This window comes from Octopus bimaculoides, chromosome 1 (assembly GCF_046866305.1).
Source record: "Octopus bimaculoides isolate indiv1 chromosome 1, ASM4686630v1, whole genome shotgun sequence".
Classification (NCBI taxonomy): domain Eukaryota; kingdom Metazoa; phylum Mollusca; class Cephalopoda; order Octopoda; family Octopodidae; genus Octopus; species Octopus bimaculoides.
The window spans coordinates 184,057,953-184,077,107 of record NC_142928.1 but is presented as its reverse complement, the minus strand read 5'-3'; the positions used below and the strand labels follow the sequence as shown (position 1 = coordinate 184,077,107).

Here is a 19,155-nt window from a genome sequence, read left to right as displayed (position 1 = left end):
AAATTCACTCACAAGGTTTTGGTTGGCCCGAGGCTATAGTAGAAGACACTTGCCCAAGGTGCCATGCAATGGGACTGAACCCAGAACCATGTGGTTGGTAAGCAAGCTACTTACCACACAGCCACTCCTACGCCTATATACCTATTTATTTTGTATCAATTCATATTGTTATATATTGGGATGGCCATTTTTTTTTCTTGCCAAACACACACAGTATATATTTATTATTCACTTGTTTATCATCGTCGTTATTTTATGTCCATTGTCTGGAACATGACAACTAAAGACAGAATGGTGTGGGGAGATTAGACAGATACAAACAGGATAATACATAAGCCCATATAGACGAAAACAAACGACACACATACACATGCTTAAGATGAAACGGCGGGGAAAATAGAGAAATAAATAAATAAATAAATAAATAAAAGGCATGGAAACAACAGTATGGTAAGCAAACTCATACATATACACAAAACACACATACAAAACACATAGCGATACATACACACGCGTGGGCGCGCAAACGCTTGTGCAGATATATAAACACACCATAGAAAGACAGAATGGACTAAACAGAACAGGGGGAGACACGCGGGATGGAGAGTCGCTGAAGAGGTCACAGGTGTGTGACGAAAGACTTCCAGACAATGGACATAACATAAGAACAATAATAAACAAGTGTTTATTTGGCAAGAAAAAAGTGACTGTCCCGAAATATAAAAATATCTGTTTCACCCCACGATTTCAGGAATCTTGCAAAACAATTTCATAAATAAACTTTGCTACATGTATTGATAACTCTGCTCTGTTTGTTACACCCAAAACTTCGTGTGCGCGCGTGTGTGTGTGTATGTGTGTGTGTGCGTGAGTATTCATCGGAGGTCGAGGATTCATTCATTCGGTCGCTATCGTGCGATCGATTCTAAGGGCCAAAAAAGATCGCAGGCGAAGAGAAAAACTCTGAGAGACGGTGGAGTGTATCATCAGCTGCGGACAAATAAATAAAACTATTCCATATTAACTGAGTGCTTTTTTTCCTGTTTGTTTAACAAAACATATAACATTTGTCTGTATGTGAAATGGAAACTAATAATCATAGCAAAATCAATACTCACTGATATTCAAAATAGAAATGAAAGGAAGCTTTTAGCTACGCCAGATATAACCGATAGCTTAACATCCTAAGAGCAATTAATATTAATTGGGCAGAGTTACCTGTTTATAGGTCATCCCGCAGTCGATTTCTATAGCAACGGAAAAAAAGTACAAGAGAATAATAATGATAATTAGAACAAAGTTATGAAATATATAAATAATTTTTTAAAGTAAAATATATGCGTTTTAAAGCGAAACACGAAAATACATATAGTAGTTTAAATATTGTAAAATTATTATACTACTTTCAAAAGAAATGAATCCGTTACACCGGAAAAAGTTTTATTAAGTTCGTATCGTGACAACACTGCCATAACAACATGTCTTTCGCATCTGTCGGTGGTATGTGCATTAGCTGAGACCAAAAGAAAGAAAGGAAAATATTAAGAAATAAAGTAAAGGAAGTTGTGACTCAGAACAAGACACTCACACCAAAGACTAAGTACAGAATTCTTTTAAATGTTTCTATATCTACATGTTTTGCTTGTTTCTTATTTTTCTTTCACTGTATATCATTTTGGCGATCTTTTAAGAATCAGTTAGATTGTATGAAAATTTGGCGCAAACAGAGTGCGTTGTAGCTTGTAGGTTCTTAGCAGCATCAAAATTTTGTGCCTCACAGATCTGGGCTTAAATTCTGACAGAGTCGACTTTGCATTCTGTCTGCAACTGTTAAAACAAATGTCAGAAATATACTGGGGTTCACTCAAGTTAAATATAGCCATTCCCATTAAGTCCGTTTGCTTAAGCAAAAATAAATCAATACATGTGTGGAAGCATAGAGAGAGAGAGAGAGAGAGTCTGCTGTGATAGTTTGTGTTATCAAATCGAATGCGAATAGGGTTGGACTTTGATCACCTAAGGAGTCGATAAAACAAATAGTAATGAAGAGGTTCAATCAATTGACCATATATTCTGGCTCACCCCCACTATTTTTATGTTTTGAACTTAAGATTTAGATTCTACAAAATAAATTAATAAATTTTTCTCCCCGCTTGCTGTATTTTATTATCATTCATTCAAACACTCTCTCTTAATTTCCTTTAATTTATTCATTCACAGTCTTTCATACTCCTCCTTTACCTCCCTAGCCTCTCCAACTAACGGCGTTATCGTCTTCTATATTATTCTGTTATAAAATCTTTTATCAAAAAAAGAAAGAAAAAAAAAATAGAATAAGCAAATTGAAAAATAAACTGTAAGGATGTGCCTTCTGAGAGCTTTCAAGGGGATTAGTGTGGTCCCAGTTGACAAGGCAATAATCAACTCAGAAAATAAACGCTCCCTCCACTAACATAAAGGACCTCAGAAGCAAGCCGGCCAAAGATATATTTGACTACCTGTTGGTTTAGAACCGGAGTTCATATCTGCTGTAGACGTTACATTGCGTTTTTCGACAGAACCCTTGATTCTGTATTGCCGTTGCTCCAAAATGGTACCATATCATATGGGAATGTTGTTTGTGATACCCAACTGGAAGTTTGTTCATACGCTCCCATAGAATTGTCGTTATTAAAGAACTGGCACTTTAAACCCATCTTTGAACTTGAAATACCTTTGTATGATGGCAAATAAAGTTTTATGTATCGTAACATTTCAGATAATACTTTTTTTTTTATTTGATTACAGAAGCGATTGTTTGATTTATTTTTTATTTCGTTTTGTTTTGTTTTCAGCATAACATTTTTATATGCTTGTATTTAAAAAAAAAAAGACAAAGTCTTTATAACTCACACTCAAACCTGCAGAGACATTCTCAAGCAATCCTAACATGCATACGAACTATTTCTTGCATAGACATGTTTAGAAAAAGAGGGAGTGTGTTTCTTTTAGACTTGAGAAAATATAAAAATACGAGCCTATAGAAATGGTTCTTATACGTTGTGCTTCAAAATGAATAAAATATTTACGGCATACAAACTGAAGTTTTAAATATGAAGTCTTATAATTATGTTTGATTTATTGAATACAGAAACAAGTACTAAATAAGTTTTCGTAATTTAAATTATTTACACCAGAAGTAACACTACTTTCTCTAACCAGTTTTCTGTTAGTCATTATCATAATATTGTGTGTGTATTGGGTTAATGAGAGAGATGAAAGATACAAGAATTTTTAACAGTCACTACAATCGTTTCGATCCCTCATGGATGGGATACTTAGCAACTGGTTTAGGAGTGTCTATCGGTGTAGATGTGTCTCTTTGGGTAATGTAACGACAGTTCTGCACAGTATCTTCTCAGTTCGTGTAAAGAAAAGCAGCAAATTATAGGATATAACTTCATTTATACAGAAGATCAATAATAATAAAAATTCTTGTATCTTCCATTTTCCCTCACTAACCAAATACACAACAAACACTGTGAAAGTGAACATGGTTTACCAGTAAGCTACCAGGTACACACCATACGTTTTATTATCTAATAAATCCACACACATATACAGTAATCCCTTGACTATCACTGATGTTACGTTCCAAAACTTCCCACAGAAATAATTAGAATCTAAAAAAAATATAAATACCTATCAGCCACAGAAACCCTGATATACTGAGGAGTCCACAATATAAATTTACATAAGTTAACCAGAAAAATTCACAATGTACTGAGTGTGCAATAGGTGAACCGCGACATGCTGAGTGATTACTGTGTGTGAGCTCCTCTATGTTGATGACCTTGCTCTAATTACTGAGTCGCTATCAGAACTAGAGGAGAATTTTCAGGTGTGGAAGCAAGGACTAGAATCGAAGGGCCTTTGAGTCAACCTAGCTAAAACCAAAGTCCTAATAAGTAGGAAGGTAGACAAAGCACAAACCCCTTCAGGTAGATGGCCCTGCTCAATCTGTAGAAAAGGCATAGGTAGAAACTCCATAAGATGTACCTAGTGTAAGCTATGGACACATAAGAGGTGCATCAATATCAAAGGACGGCTAACTAGCAAAAAATTTTTTGTATGTGGCAGATGCTCAGGAGCAATAAACACTGAAAATGTGCAGAGAACAACTCCTGCCACATTCCAGGGAGAAAAACTAGAAGTAGTTGATAGCTTCCACTATCTAGGTGACCATCGTCTGATTGCAATCAATGCCTCTACTCATCACCTCTCTCACCTCTACTCACTATCTTTTACCTCTACTCATCACCTCTCTTACCTCTACTCATCATCTCTCTTACCTCTACTCATCACCTCGGGCTTTGTTTACTGAAGCCACTGACCATTCATTATTCTAGACATTCCTATTCTCCTAACAGTATGTTGGCTAATTAATAAAAAATCAATAACGAGTTAATTATGAAAGAGTTGGCTTAATTATCTTTATCACTGTTTCTGTTCTAGAAAGATACAAGCATCAAACGAGAACTGGTACAGTTTTGCATACATTATGCTTCATGTAAATGAAAATGGTATTGGGTTCACAAAATTTGAGAAAAAAGGTAACATAATTTCTTCCTTGTTATTTTATTTGTTCTGGGTTACTTCTCTCTGCAATAGTTTGCATCTGTTATGTGTCTGAAAACATACAATCACTGTGACATCTATTTTGGATGACAATCAAAGCTAATTAGAGCATAAGATCAAGAAGTGTACTTCTTTTGTATCTCTACAGACTCCATTCAGGTCCAGTATACGCTTGTCATATGCTCTTACATAGAGAAGTGAACACCTAATAAACATCATCATTATCTCAAAGGACACCAACTGTAGAGACTTTACTAAAGCAGATATTAAAGTGTGGTGCAGTCCTCTTGCTTGCTAACTCCTGTTGAACTGTCCAACCCATGCCAGCATGGAAAACGGTCATTTAATGAAGAAGTAGCAGTAATTAGGTGTGTCACTTCTAATCAAAATGTTTTCCTTTCTAGCAAACATTAAAAAAGATAGACACAACTTTATGATTTCAGTATTTTAGTATTATGAAAGTTATTTTACCTTTAAAAATATGTCCCCAAAATCAATAACATTTTTCAGAACTATCTCTGGAACCGAAAATTTGGTGATACAGGTCTTACAAGCTGACTAGTTTAGCAAAATCCTCAATAAACTAGGGTTAGGGTTACAGGCATACTCTAATGCATTGGCTACCTTTTTTGAGAAGCAGGTTGCTTGGTACATGACTTGTCATCAGGTGAGCTGCACTACTAAAAAAAATTCAAGGTAATTTTTCTTTAATGTGCAGTTTGCCTGTGACCATTCTAATGTCATGCTATGACTTTACTCATCATCATTATCTGGTCAGATAACTTGCTCACACCAATGCAACTCATCCATACCAGCTGTCCTGACCTGGCAATGAGGCAGGAATGTCTGGCCTGGGTTCTTGAAATATTTCATCTGCACACATCATGAAGATGATAGCAATAGTTTCATAACTGGAACGGTTAACCCTGGTTGTTGACAGTTTGTTGTCTGTTCATCTAAGCAGGTGATTCCATGTTCCTCCAAATACTGAAACTCCTGAACCAGAGCCCAAGTACTGGATTCAGCTGAAAGTTATTCCCATAAGGACCAGGCAGTTTAAAGTCCCTAGTCTTGGGTATGACTTTATTGGCCAGGCCAAATATATAAAATCAGGAATTGAAGTGTCTAATAGAAAGATTTGTTCAACTTTTATTTAGCATTTTTGTGCATTATGTATTTATCCTGTATGTAACTGCGCATGTAGTCACAATGGCCCAGTGGTTAGGGCAGCAGACTCGCGGTCATAGGATCGTGGTTTCGATTCCCAGACCGGGCGTTGTGAGTGTTTATTGAGCGAAAACACCTACAGCTCCACGAGGCTCCGGCAGGGGATGGTGGCGAACTCTGCTGTACTCTTTCACCACAACTTTCTCTCACTCTTACTTCCTGTTTCTGTTGTGCCTGTAATTCAAAGGGTCAATCTTGCCACACTGTGTCACGCTGAATATCCCCGAGAACTACATTAAAGGTACACATGTCTGTGGAGTGCTCAGCCACTTGCACGTTAATTTCACGAGCAGGCTGTTCCGTTGATCGGATCAACTGGAACCCTCGTTGTCGTAAGTGACGGAGTGCCAACAACAACAAAACTGCACTGTGAGATGAAGTAATTACAAAATGGAAAGAGAAACATTCTGCTATTCAATCATATCACATAAAACTCTGTTGCAAACAACTCTTTATCATTGTTAACTCTTTAGCATTTAAACCAGCCACATCAGGCCCATATATTCTGCATACTTTATGTTCAAATTGGGCAGATCTGGTCTTTCACACCTATCCTGCAATGTCATTTTAAAACTAAACAATCACATCATTGAAATGTCAAAGCTACAAGATAATACATGATTAATTTTAAGCAATGTGAATAAATAGGCATTACATTTGGTAAAGTAATCTGAATGCTAAAGGGTTAAACACAAATTATCATCTTGCTCAGCATTCCTAATTTTGCTTCTTTGAAAGGAATTATCTTATAATTAACTGATACAGTATCTCATTTATGTCTCCAAATTGTCTATTCCAAATATATTAATGCTGTAGATAATTAATATCGGTTATGAATGAGAAAATACAATAGAGTCTTTTGAATGAGATTTAATATATTTATAGTCTTCTCTGTTCATAGATCATGGATGGATGAGTCACATATGACATCAATCAACTAGATTTGGCTTTCATATTATATCAGCAGCTCTGCATTGTCTTAGTTCTCAATGGCTCCATTTACTTATTTCATAGTAGCTTAGTTGCATAGTACAAAATAGTAGAGAATGACTGTACTGTAAAATTAATGAAATGGCTTGCAGTGCTGAGTTTAATTTCTTCCTCAGGAAAATCTATCTCTGTCTGATTAATGTTGTAGTCAAAGAGATTTATCTTATACCTGCTAATGATTTAGAAGTTAAAGATAAGCACCGACCATATAGATCTTTGTGATATTGAAATAGGTTTAACTTCTGTGTCCATGAATATTTTGTCGTCATTGACATAGATTTATGCACATTTTATGTCTTCATTTTCAAGTTATAATAGTATTGTCTTATAATACATTGAGATTCAGTACTGATAACTGCCTTTACATTGTTTCATAAATAATATGTTTGAGTAATTTCAGGTTTCCATATATTTGGGTCTCTGGTAAGATTTGCACTCACCACTGTTTATCTCGTGCCACGTAAAATGCATTGGTGTGGGCACTGGTGTCACATAGAGAGCAACCAGTACACTCTGTAAAGTGAGTGGCGTTAGGAAGGGCATCCAGCTGTAGAAGCCCAGCCAAAATGGCCTATGGAATGTGATGTGGCCCCAGGCCATGCCAGTTCCTGTCAGGCTGTCCAACCCATGCCAGCATGGAAAATGGACATTAAATGATGATGATAATGATAATGAAGTTCCTATTCATCATTCTCACTCTCTTTTAAATGTGAATAATTATGTAGCTTCTCTATAACAAGGACCTATTTTGCCTCCCTATCTCTTTCATACTTTAACCCTTTATCTCCTAACATAAAGCTGACTCCCCCCACCCTCTCCACCTCAGGTTTCATAGTCTTGTGCATTGCATGGTGATCTCACTAGTACTAGTGGCATGAGAAAGGCACCCAGTCTATATTGTGAAGTCGTTGTTGTTAGGGTTGGCCTCCAGTCATAGAAACTGGAGTATAAAGCAGTCATTGGACCTATCAGATCTTGTCAAACTTTCAGCCTATGCCAGCATGGTCAAGCATGAAACGTGAATGTTAAATAACGATGATGACTGAAAGCTAATAAAGCATCCATCAATCACAGCTCACTGTAATTATAACCACTGAATTTTAAAGCTAAATGGACTGCTCTTTTGAATGTTATGTGTTAGTGTATAATGTAGCAGAAAAATTTCTTTCAATAAGCCCCACTTCATATTCATCTCCTACCATCTTTCAAACGATAAGAGTTAGTTTAAAATCTTTAATTTTAGAGTAGCAGTCTCCTGAAATAAAGGCAATATGGTTACAACTTGCATGCTTTAAAAATTATTAAATCAAGCTCCAACTTAAGACATGCCAGACATGTCTTAAATTCTGAACCTAAGTGTTAGTCCTTTGTGTTTATTTAGTTATCTGTGCTCTGTATAAAAAACTATAATCAAAGATATTTATATGAGACAATATTTCACAGAAACTATACTACATTTATATATCACCATCATCATCTAATGTCTATTTTCCATAGCTGGCATGGATTGGACTATATCATCATCATTATCATCATCATTTAACGTCCGCTTTCCATGCTAGCATGGGTTGGACGATTTGACTGAGGACTGGCAAACCAGATGGCTGCACCAGGCTCCAATCTGATTTGGCAGAGTTTCTACAGCTGGATGCCCTTCCTAATGCCAACCACTCCGAGAGTGTAGTAGGTGCTTTTACATGCCACCGGCACAAGGGCCAGTCAGGTGGTACTGGCAACGGCCACACTCAAATGGTGTTTTTTATGTGCCACCTGCACAGGAGTCAGTCCAGTAGTGCTGGCAACGACCTCGCTCGAATGTTCTGTTCACATGCCACCGGCACAAGTGCAACGCTGGTAACGATCACACTCAAATCGTGCCTTTTACGTTCCACCAGCACGGAAGCCAGACAGCTGCTCTGACAGTGATCCCGCTCGGATGGTGCTGTTAGCGCTCCACTGGCATGGGTACTAGTCATCGAATTTGGTTCAGTTACGATTTCACTTGCCCCAACAGGTCTTCGCAAGCAGAAGTTAGTGTCCAATGAAGGAAGGTTGGCATGAGTGCCAGTCGTTGAATTTGGTTCGATTTCGATTATATGTATGTGTGTTTGTGTTTGTCCCCCCCACATTGCTTAACAACTGGTGTTGGTTTGTTTTTGTCCCCATAACTGAGCAGTTCAGCCAAAGATACTCCCACTCTATCTTCCAGTATCCATGTAGCTCCTCTACAGCAACAAACCTGTTTTGCTCTGGCTCCATCTCTCCCTGGGGTTGATTCAAAGTGGTGTCCCAGCATGGCCACAGTCCTGTGATTGAAAGAAAAGAGGATAAAAGATACCTTGTAATTTCTGCACAGATTATCAATTAACACTATTCCTCTTCACCTACACCTCATCCCATCAAAAATAGTCAATATTTCAATTTGAATTTCTATTTCCAGAGTCAAAACCTAAAAATTATATGAATGAAAACCTGAAGAAAGTTCATCAGATTCAAAAGTTAGTGAGATCAAAAACACTTGAAAGTCATGAAGCACCCAAAGAGTTATGGAAGTCAAAAAAATTTCATGATGTTCCATCAAGGTTTAGAGGACAATTACAGGTATGAAGAATAAATATTATCCACCTCCTCTTCATCATCATCATCATCATCATCATCATCATCACTTTAACGTTCACTTTTCCATGATTGCATGGGTTGGACAAAGTTTGTTGAAGGGAATTTTCTAGTCAGATGCTCTTGTTGTCGTTTTCAAACAAGGTAATATTTATTTGCAGCCAGACATGTTTTTTCATGGAATATTGGAAGTGACTGACTCTGCTTCCATGATAGCGACACTCATTTACAACTATCATGTGAATGTCAAGACAAGGAGACACGCACACACACACACACACACACACACACATGCACACACACACGCACACACACACGCACACACACACACATGTGATGAACTTCTTTCAGTTTCCATCTATCAAATCCACTCACAAGGCTTTGGTTAGCTTAGAGCTACAACAAACGAAAGACTCTTATCCAAGGCGCCACACAGTGGGTCTGAACCTGAAACCATGTGGTTGGAAGCAAACTTCTTAACCACACAGCCATGCCTGTGCTCAATATAATTACTGAAACTCTCATCAAATAAAGAATGCTACTACTACTCAAATTCCTTACCAACAACCATCATGTAGTTGTCTCTCACTCCTACCACTCTGGTTCTCTTACTCTTTCCTATCTCATCTTGCTCTGGCTTACTTTCCTTCCACTTGCGTAGAAATACTTTGCCTCCTCTCAAGTTGGTAACCTTTATTAGCCATGTTTTCACACCAACAAGAAATTTGTAACAATCACTACATATATTAGCAATATTAACTTCACCCATTTATCTCTATCCTTAAGCTTTACAAGTCCTAAAAAGATTATGAGTACTGCATCTTCTCAGAATAACAAATTTAAAGAAATTAAAGCTGGATCATGTTTTTTCTACAATGCTGAACAAACAATTTCTTCCCATATTCAATCTTATATTTTTCTGAAATTCTTTCTTTTGTAAATATTCCTGTTGCTTTGATATGTATTACAGAAAGAACCATCAGCACCTGGAAATTTTTTGCGGGCTCATTCACGATCAGGACCTCCAACTAGATTATCAAATGAGAAAGAGTCAGTGGAAGTTCCATTTGAGAAACTAAGTCTAACCTCTGTTGATGATCAAAAACAAGTATGTTTGCACTTTTACTTTACTTTAAGAATTAAAAATTGCCTTCTATTTCTTTTTCTTATAGTCCACACTGTAAAGTGGTTGGCATTTGGAAGGGCATCCAGCTGTAAAAACCATACCAAAACTGACCTTGCCTGTGTTTGTACCATGTACAAAGTGCTCAGTTTACCCTGCTGGGTGGTTGATGTTAGGAAGGGCATCTAGCTATAAAAACCGTGCCAAAACAAATACAGAAGTCTGGTGCAGGCTCCTGCCTGGCCAGCTCATGCCAGTATAGAAGGCAGGTATTAAACGATGATGATGAAAATATATAACCTAAATCAAAGTTGATATGCTATTATTTCTCCTCCCATGAAGGATACTCATGATCAATATCTTATGATTGTACATTCTACACTCTCGGAGTGGTTGGCGTTTGGAAGGGCATCCAGCTGTAGAAACTCTGCCAGATCAGATTGGAGCCTGGTGCGACCTTCTGGCTTGCCAGTCTTCAGTCAAATCGTCCAACCCATGCTAGCATGGAAAGCGGACGTTAAACGATGATGATGATGATGATGATTTGCTTTCCATGCTGGCACAGATTGAACAGGTTGTTAGAGCTCACATAGAAAAGTCAGAGAATCACATTTCACTCCTAAGTTTCATTTCTTTGGGGTAAGGGTGGCAGTGACTTGGTTTCTACAACTAGACGCCCTTTCTATCACCAACCACTTTACAGCATATACTGGAAGCATTATATTGTGGCCCCAGCACTTGAGAGAGATTGTCGTGATTTCAGCAAGACTAAAAGGGCCTCTCCATTTCCCCCTCACACACAACACACTCGACAACCACCACACACACTAAGCAAAGTGTACTGGGTGCATTTATGATGGCATTAGCACTAAAGAAGATTGACAAAATTAAAGGATCCCTTATCCTCACATTTCTGTTCACTACAGGTTGTCCCAAGTGGAATTATAGTGGTCCTAACACATATGAAAGGTAGTTTTTTTTTCTTTTTGTCTTGCAGTGAAGCTACATACATACATCATAACAGCTCCTCTTCATAAACAAGGAAGACATCAACATTTTATTAACTAATCTGGTCTATAGCCCAGCTTTAGTAATTTCCTGTTTTTTCACTAATTTATGAGAGGTTTGAAATTCTGAAGCTTTTAGGCTATGCAAAAAAAAAAAAAAAATGAGAAAAAACATCAAAAACAAAATCATGTATTAAATTCTCAAATATCTGTTATTTCTTACCAGAGAGGTAATGTGAACTCACAATTAGGGTAATCAATGAAATTGTGATAGTATGGCTTTATATTGAGAGAGTGGAAAGCCTGTTAAGTTGATAAATCCTAGATGACTGGTTAACAGTTCACATCCCATTTGCCATTGTTGCTCTGTGTCCCACACATAATCAAAGCACTAAACTTTCATTGGCTCAATTCAGTTCACTGTTAATAGCTATTGATTATTGTGTGTGTGTATTGTTAATTACTAGAAGAAGCTGGAGCACTATATAATTTATTTTGTTTGCTTGTAGTGCTGAACTCAGATCATTATTGTGGGTCTGCTTAGCCAGTAAGTCAAGGAAGCTTGTGTCCAAGTATTAAACCCAGGGTCCATTTGACGCTTAGGAGTCCTCATAAGGTTTCATTATTAAAATTTATGTTCAATAAATTGTTTATACTTCTCCAATACACAAAATATATTAAAAAATGAATATAATTAGTCTATAAATTATTATTTCTCACAGAACTTTTAGCAACTTCTCAGAGAACTCCTTGTGATCTTTGGTGGAACACAATATTCTCAGGAACTCTTGATGGGAAATGCTTGTGTAGAGAATCTCTGGAGATGTAATTTCTTAATTAAGAAAACAATACAACTACAGTGAGTTGCCTAAGTAAAACAGGAAAATGTGAAATTGATTTTTCTATTTTGTGAAGATTGTTTTCAAAAAGTTATTTTTTTTGTCATCAAATAGACAGAACTACTTAGAAAAGATGTAGATTTTGTCAAGCGGAATAGTCGGGCAGCAAAACATCACCAACAGGTACGACCTCCAAGTTCTCTGCGGGAACTTGATGCTAAAAAGAAAACAGAAGAAGATTTTAACAAATACAAAAAAGGTGTTATCCCTAAATAGTAAGTACTATACTTTTCTCTTTTATTTCTCTCTCTCTCTCTCATATTCACCTTGTACCTTGACCTCACATCTCTCTCTCTCTCTCTCTCTCTGGAGAAGCCATTTATTCACCTCTTCAACAAGACACTTGCTCCCATCCTTCTATCATACTTTCATATCCCTCAATACTATACCCCACTCAGTTAAGGGATCTTGTCTTGCGAGTACTTGGTGATCTCTCAAGTGCTGGTGCCATGGAAACAGCACCTAATACCCTCTGTAAAGTGGTTGACACAAAGAAGAGAATCCATCATCATCATCATCATCATTTAATGTCTATTTTCCATGCAGGTACAGGTTAGGTGGTTTAACTGGAGCTGGTAACTCAGAGAGCTGCTCCAGGCTCCAGTCATGTTTTGGATTGGTTCGTATGGCTGGATGCCCTTCCTAACACAGTGTTCCTTACAAAGTGTACTGGATGTCTTTTACATGTCACCAGCATGGGTGCCCTTTTATGTGTCACTCATACAGATGCCCTTTTATGTGTCACCAGCATTGGCCACAACCACAATTTCACTTTGCTTTACATGTCTTCTCAAGCACAGCAAATCACCACCTGTGGAAACTATACCAAAGTAGACATTGGAGCTCAGTGCAGGGACATTAGGAGCAAGTGAGATCGAAACTGTACCAAATTCAATGTCTGGCACCCGTGCCAGTGGAGTGCTAACAGCACCATCCGAGCGGGATCACTGCCAGAGCAGCGGTCTCGCTTCCGTGCCTGTGGCACGTAAAATGCGCCATTTGAGCGCGATCATTTCCAGCTTCGCCTTACTGGCACTCGTGCCGGTGGCATGTGAACAAAACATTGGACTGACTCCTATGCAGGTGGCACGTAAAACCACCATTTGAGCGTGGCCGTTGCCAGTACTGCCGGACTGGCACGTAAAAAGCACCCACTACACTCTCGGAGTGGTTGGCATTAGGAAGGGCATCCAGCTGTAGAAACTCTGCCAGATCAGATTGGTGTCTGGTGTAGCCATCTGGTTCGCCAGTCCCCAGTCAAATCGTCCAACCCATGCTAGCATGGAAAACGGACGTTAAATGATGATGATGATGATGATGGTAATTTCATCAACTTTTACCCTCTGTTTTTCAGTTATTTCCAAAATTAGAATGTGTTTCAAGGTTATACAAATTCAGACCTTTGCATATTACACTGGATCAAGTCTGTTCCTATTCAAAAGCCATGTCTATTCATGCTGAAGTAAACTTTGTCCATTATGAAATCAATAAACTCAGTACCTGACAAAGCACTGGGGTTACTATGTTCAGCTAAAACCCTTGAAGGCAGTGCTCCAGCATGGCTGCAGTCCAAAGACTGAAACTAATAAAAGAATGAAAGAATAACCAGGCAACCACGATGTGGTCATCATCATCATTTAACATCCATCTTTGCTGGCATAAGTTGGACAGTTTGACTGGAGCTGGTAAGCCAGAGGGCTGCACCAGGCTCCAAGTGTCTGTTTTGGCATGGTTTCTACAGCTGGATGCCTTTCCTAATGCCAACCAATTTTTACAGAGTGGATTGGGTGCTTTTACACAGCATCAGAACTGGTACTTTTTATGTGGCACCCACACTAGTGCAGAAGGCACTAATAATTTGAAGTAGCAAAATAATAAATTACACTTGAATTTTAAAATAATCATAAGTTGAGACTTGTTTCATAAAACAGCTATATTGTTATATTAAGTTACACCACTATATACCTAATGTCAAACCAATTCAGTGCAATTGTGAGCTTTGAGGCAGTTGTATAGCATTCTAACTACTGAATAATGTGGTTTTAGGTGTACTGAAACTGCATGAAAGACATGAATGTCATGTCTGGAATATGTTTGAACATGAGGCTGAGCTGAGGACAAAACATCAGCTATAAGATATTTGTCTTAAAATTTTCTAAATTTAAGTAATGAATTTTTTGTTATTCTCAATATTTGTTCACATTTTAAATGCTTTTATTGTACATTGTCTGACTTATTTCTATGTTTTATTTGCTATTTCAGTTTAAAAGAACGACAGGCACAGTGGGTAAAAGATGAGGAAGAGAGGATTGCCAATATACCAGACCCAACAGTTCCACCAGGACACAAAGTATTACCTGATAATGAACGGGTTGAAACTTTGGAATTACTCCAGAAAAGTAAGGGTCTTAAGTTTTTGCAGCTGTTTTTTTTCCCCAAAAAATTTTTACTGTTGTTTAACTTGGACTTATCCCTGATCAAGCTAACTTATGTTAAAATGAGTCCAGCCATGACCATGTCATCTTTTTACTTTGTTTGTCTAGGACTACATTGTCCAATATGTCCTTGTTCTAAGGTGGTGGTATGTTATTTAAGGGATATTTGATATCTGGTTGAGCAACCATGTAGATATTACCTTGGCTCATTTTCTTAGGGTTTCTTTTTGTAATATTTTCCCACCTGGTCCAAGTCGAATGTCTTTTGAGAAATTGAAAGGTATAGGTGCAGAGTTAAGTTTCTAACTACATGGTCTCAGGGGTTCTACTCTACTCCTTGATCCATAACATCTGGGCAAGTGTCTTTTATAGCCTTAGGTTGGCTAATACCTTGTGAATGAAATTGATAGACAAAAACTGTATGGAAGCCTGTCATATATGTATATATGGCAGGACACCACTCAAGCAAAACTGCTGTTTTGTTTACATTTCTCTGTAATATCCTAAACATCCTGCTGTAGTCCTGTACTTGTGAAGCCATGTTTACTTGGAAAGCATCACATCTCAAATATTCTTCATAACCAAAGTCATAGAAATAGATCCCTTCCCTAATTCTAACCTCCAGAGTGTATTTGCAACAATATCATATCCTATTCACACAATGGTGTGCTTGTGTACAGAGGAAAGACAACATCTTGCAAATAGTGTCAATAATGCAGTGAAATCTAAACATACTCTTTTAGATTTCCATCACACCAATACACCATTTTGAGTGTGGCCGTTGCCAGTACCGCCTGACTGGCCTTCGTACCGATAGCATGTAAAAGCACCCACTACACTCTCAGAGTGGTTGGCATTAGGAAGGGCATCCAGCTGTAGAAACTCTGCCAAATCAGATTGGAGCCTGGTGCAACCATCTCAGTCAAATCGTCCAACCCATGCTAGCATGGAAAGCAGATGTTAAACGATGATGATGATCATCATCATCTTCATCATCTTCCTATTTTAATGTGTCTGGAAACTGAAGGACAGTGGAACGACATGCTTATAAGTTAGAGCAGTGGTTCCCAAAGTGGGCATTAATGCCCTCCGGTGGGGTGGGGGTGATAATGGGGTAGCGATTCATGTAAAAAGCGATTCGTGTAAAAACAAAAGAACGGGTTCATTAGCTTAAGTTTTTATTTGTGAAGTACAGTTGCTTTGAATTTACTTCAGAAAAAGGTCTATGCTTGTGATGGTTAGTTGGAGTAGGGGTGCTAGGAATGCGGCCTGAGTGTCAAGGGGGCAGCAGCCCGAAAAGTTTGGGAAACACTGAGCTAGAGCTTTGTTGAACCTGGATCAAAAAGTTGCATTTATGTTTGGCTGAGAAGTATAATATCTTGATGCAGCACTTACACCAAATAAAAAGGATGAAGTTTTGTCTGTCTGCAGGTTTTAGAAACAAATTTTGTTCAAAACATTACCGAGTATTGCCATTTGTGGTGCTTCTTCATCATCTGGCAGAATTGTTGTTGTGTATGTCATGCTCTTCCTGTTATCAACCACTTTATAACCTGTACCAGGTGAATGATTTTGTACCACTGTGTCCAGAGGTGCTGTCATCATCAACATCATCATCATTTAACATCTGCTTTCCATCCTGGTATGGGTTGGACAGTTTGGTTGAAACTGGTAAGCTGGGGAGCTGCACCAGGTTCCAATCTGATTTGGCATGGTTTCTATAGCTGGATGCTCTTCATAAGGCCAACTACTCCAAAGAGTGTAGTGGGTGCTGGGTGCCTATTTACTAATTTTTTTTACCTTTTTGTTTATTATTGTTGCAGATCAGGGTGAACTACTGCAGAAAATACAGAAACTGCCTTTAAGTAATGATTCCATACGAGCTCAGAAAAGACGACAAGAACTGGAGAGCAAGCTTGCTGAGATTGATGAAGCTGTGAAAATATTTTCAAGATCAAAAGTTTTTGTCAAAATTGAAGATTGATGAGTTGTAAATGCTGTAATATTTTAAACTTTTTTTCTTTGTATTTATATATTTATATAATTTTCTTATAAATAGTACTTTTCTGAATACAATTTAAACAATTTCTTATAAGAAGTCTTATTTTTTATTCAGTAATTATCGCTGTTTCTATCATTGTTGCTATCTCATGGTTGCAAGCCACTGTGCTTGTTGCTGTTGTCCCATTTCAGTCTTTTTGCTCACTTGTTTAACAATCGCTAAAATATTTAGATGGTAAGAGCATGCATGACGAAGTTGATAGTCATGTTGGATGATCACCTGAGAGGTTGGTGGTTTACATAATAACCGTCATCACTAAGTTGCTGGCACTCCGTCGCTTACGACGACGAGGGTTCCAGTTGATCCGATCAACGGAACAGCCTGCTCGTGAAATTAACGTGCAAGTGGCTGAGCACTCCACAGACATGTGTACCCTTAACGTAGTTCTCGGGGACATTCAGCGTGACACAGAGTGTGACAAGGCTGACCCTTTGAATTACAGGCACAACAGAAACAGGAAGTAAGAGTGAGAGAAAGTTGTGGTGAAAGAGTACAGCAGGGTTCGCCACCATCCCCTGCCGGAGCCTCGTGGAGCTTTAGGTGTTTTCGCTCAATAAACACTCACAACGCCCAGTCTGGGAATCAAAACCACAATCCTATGACTGTGAATCCGCTGCCCTAACCACTGGACCATTGCGCCTCCACCATCACTAAGATATTTAATGCTTAAATGGTCCATGCTGCCTAGATGTAAATATGCATGACAAGGTAGAAACAACTCTGTACAGAAGCAGAGATAGTGAAAGATCAACCAAGAGAGACAGATATACAGACAGTGAACTAATAAGGAAGCTTTTTTTAAACATTACACAGCTCAATATTCGATTCTGGAGTATACAAGATAGTTTTAAATGGGCCAAGAGGGAGTCATCAATATGACCACTCAGCCTACAAGAAATGAAAGGAAGGATGTATTGAATAATGTAGTTCTAAATAGAATATATCTGAATAAGAAATAAACTGGTCACAGTTGGATTGCTTTTGATCAATTGTCTGTGTGATCAGGGTTAGTCAATGCTGTAAGTAACAACAGCTCCATAAAATTGGTTAGTATTTTATTAAAAGCAGCAAAGAGTTGAGTGAAATTACCACAAATAGTGAAGTATCCAATGTTTTGGATACAATTCTTCTTCAGGGTGAAGATGACAGGAAGGAAATAAATGAAAGATGGCTTGTCTCCCCCTTGTAAACATAAGGACACAGGAAATGTGTCAAGGCTGACAGGAAGCGGTGCAGCTTCCTAGGTCTAACCAACAGTAGTATTATTCCCTTCAGGGGACTGTCACATTAAGTTGACAGCATATAAAACTTCTTCATCGTATCACTACTGCATAAATCTCTCTGAGAGATTTAGAAATGTATTATTTCTAAGTGTTTTCTTGTTTCTGCTTGGCTATGAAGAAGACTTCTCAGTAGAGCTATTCAGATAGACTAAACTCACCAGTCTCGCTGCCATGTTATCAAAATTACTTATGACTCAAATGTTACTACAAGAAGCTGATATTAATTAATTGTATACCAGCAATGATTAAAATACCATAACCTTGAAAACATTAATTTGTCAAGCTTGATGTGAAAGATTTCCTTTCAAACCTTGACTCAGTTTGTTCCAGACAATTACTCAAAGGTCAAATGATTAATTATTCTTGTAAGGATGTTGCCAGTTTTGTTATCTTCTGGTTATGTTGGTATCATCATCATCATCATCATCGTTTAACGTCCGCTTTCCATGCTAGCATGGGTTGGACGATTTGACTGAGGACTGGTGAAACCGGATGGCAACACCAGGCTCCAATCTAAATTTGGCAGAGTTTCTACAGCTGGATGCCCTTCCTAACGCCAACCACTCAGAGAGTGTAGTATATATATATACATAAATATATATATACATATATATACATATATACATAAATATATATCTACACATACACACATGTACCTACCTAAACATACATATAAAAAACAAATACACTCATACACACATATAATAAATAAAGAATAGTATATATAAATACACACTCACCCTCCCATGCTCTCAAATATACATATTATATAGATACACATATACATACATATATACATATATATAAAAATACAAATATAAAATCTACACATATATACACAGAAAAAACATGCATATACATATACATATATATATCATCATCATCATCATCATCGT

The 19,155-nt window shown here is 37.8% G+C and overlaps 2 protein-coding genes across 4 annotated transcripts in view; one reads left to right on the top strand and one right to left on the bottom strand.

The window, feature by feature from the left end:
• Positions 1–1,269, bottom strand: part of LOC106872710 (uncharacterized) — a 33,402-nt gene extending 32,133 nt beyond the window's left edge. Inside the window, exon 1 of one of the 2 annotated variants that reach the window (XM_089363612.1) lies at positions 1,119–1,269. The gene's annotated coding sequence lies outside the window, so the exon portion shown is untranslated. The remainder of the gene's footprint in view (positions 1–1,118) is intronic. The other variant, XM_089363619.1, reaches the window with a different exon arrangement.
• A 160-nt stretch (positions 1,270–1,429) lies between these two features.
• Positions 1,430–17,012, top strand: LOC106872712 (enkurin domain-containing protein 1). Of its 2 annotated transcripts, XM_014919789.3 has the most exons (7): positions 1,430–1,600; positions 4,495–4,592; positions 9,275–9,435; positions 10,421–10,558; positions 12,534–12,694; positions 14,742–14,878; positions 16,738–17,012. In XM_014919789.3, the coding sequence occupies exons 2-7, from the start codon at positions 4,541–4,543 to the stop codon at positions 16,896–16,898; spliced, it is 810 nt and encodes a 269-aa protein (XP_014775275.1). In that variant the 5' UTR covers positions 1,430–1,600; positions 4,495–4,540; the 3' UTR covers positions 16,899–17,012. The 2 variants fall into 2 exon arrangements, with proteins under 2 accessions (XP_014775275.1, XP_052829072.1); XM_052973112.2 differs by lacking the exon at positions 4,495–4,592.
• Positions 17,013–19,155: the final 2,143 nt, after the last annotated feature.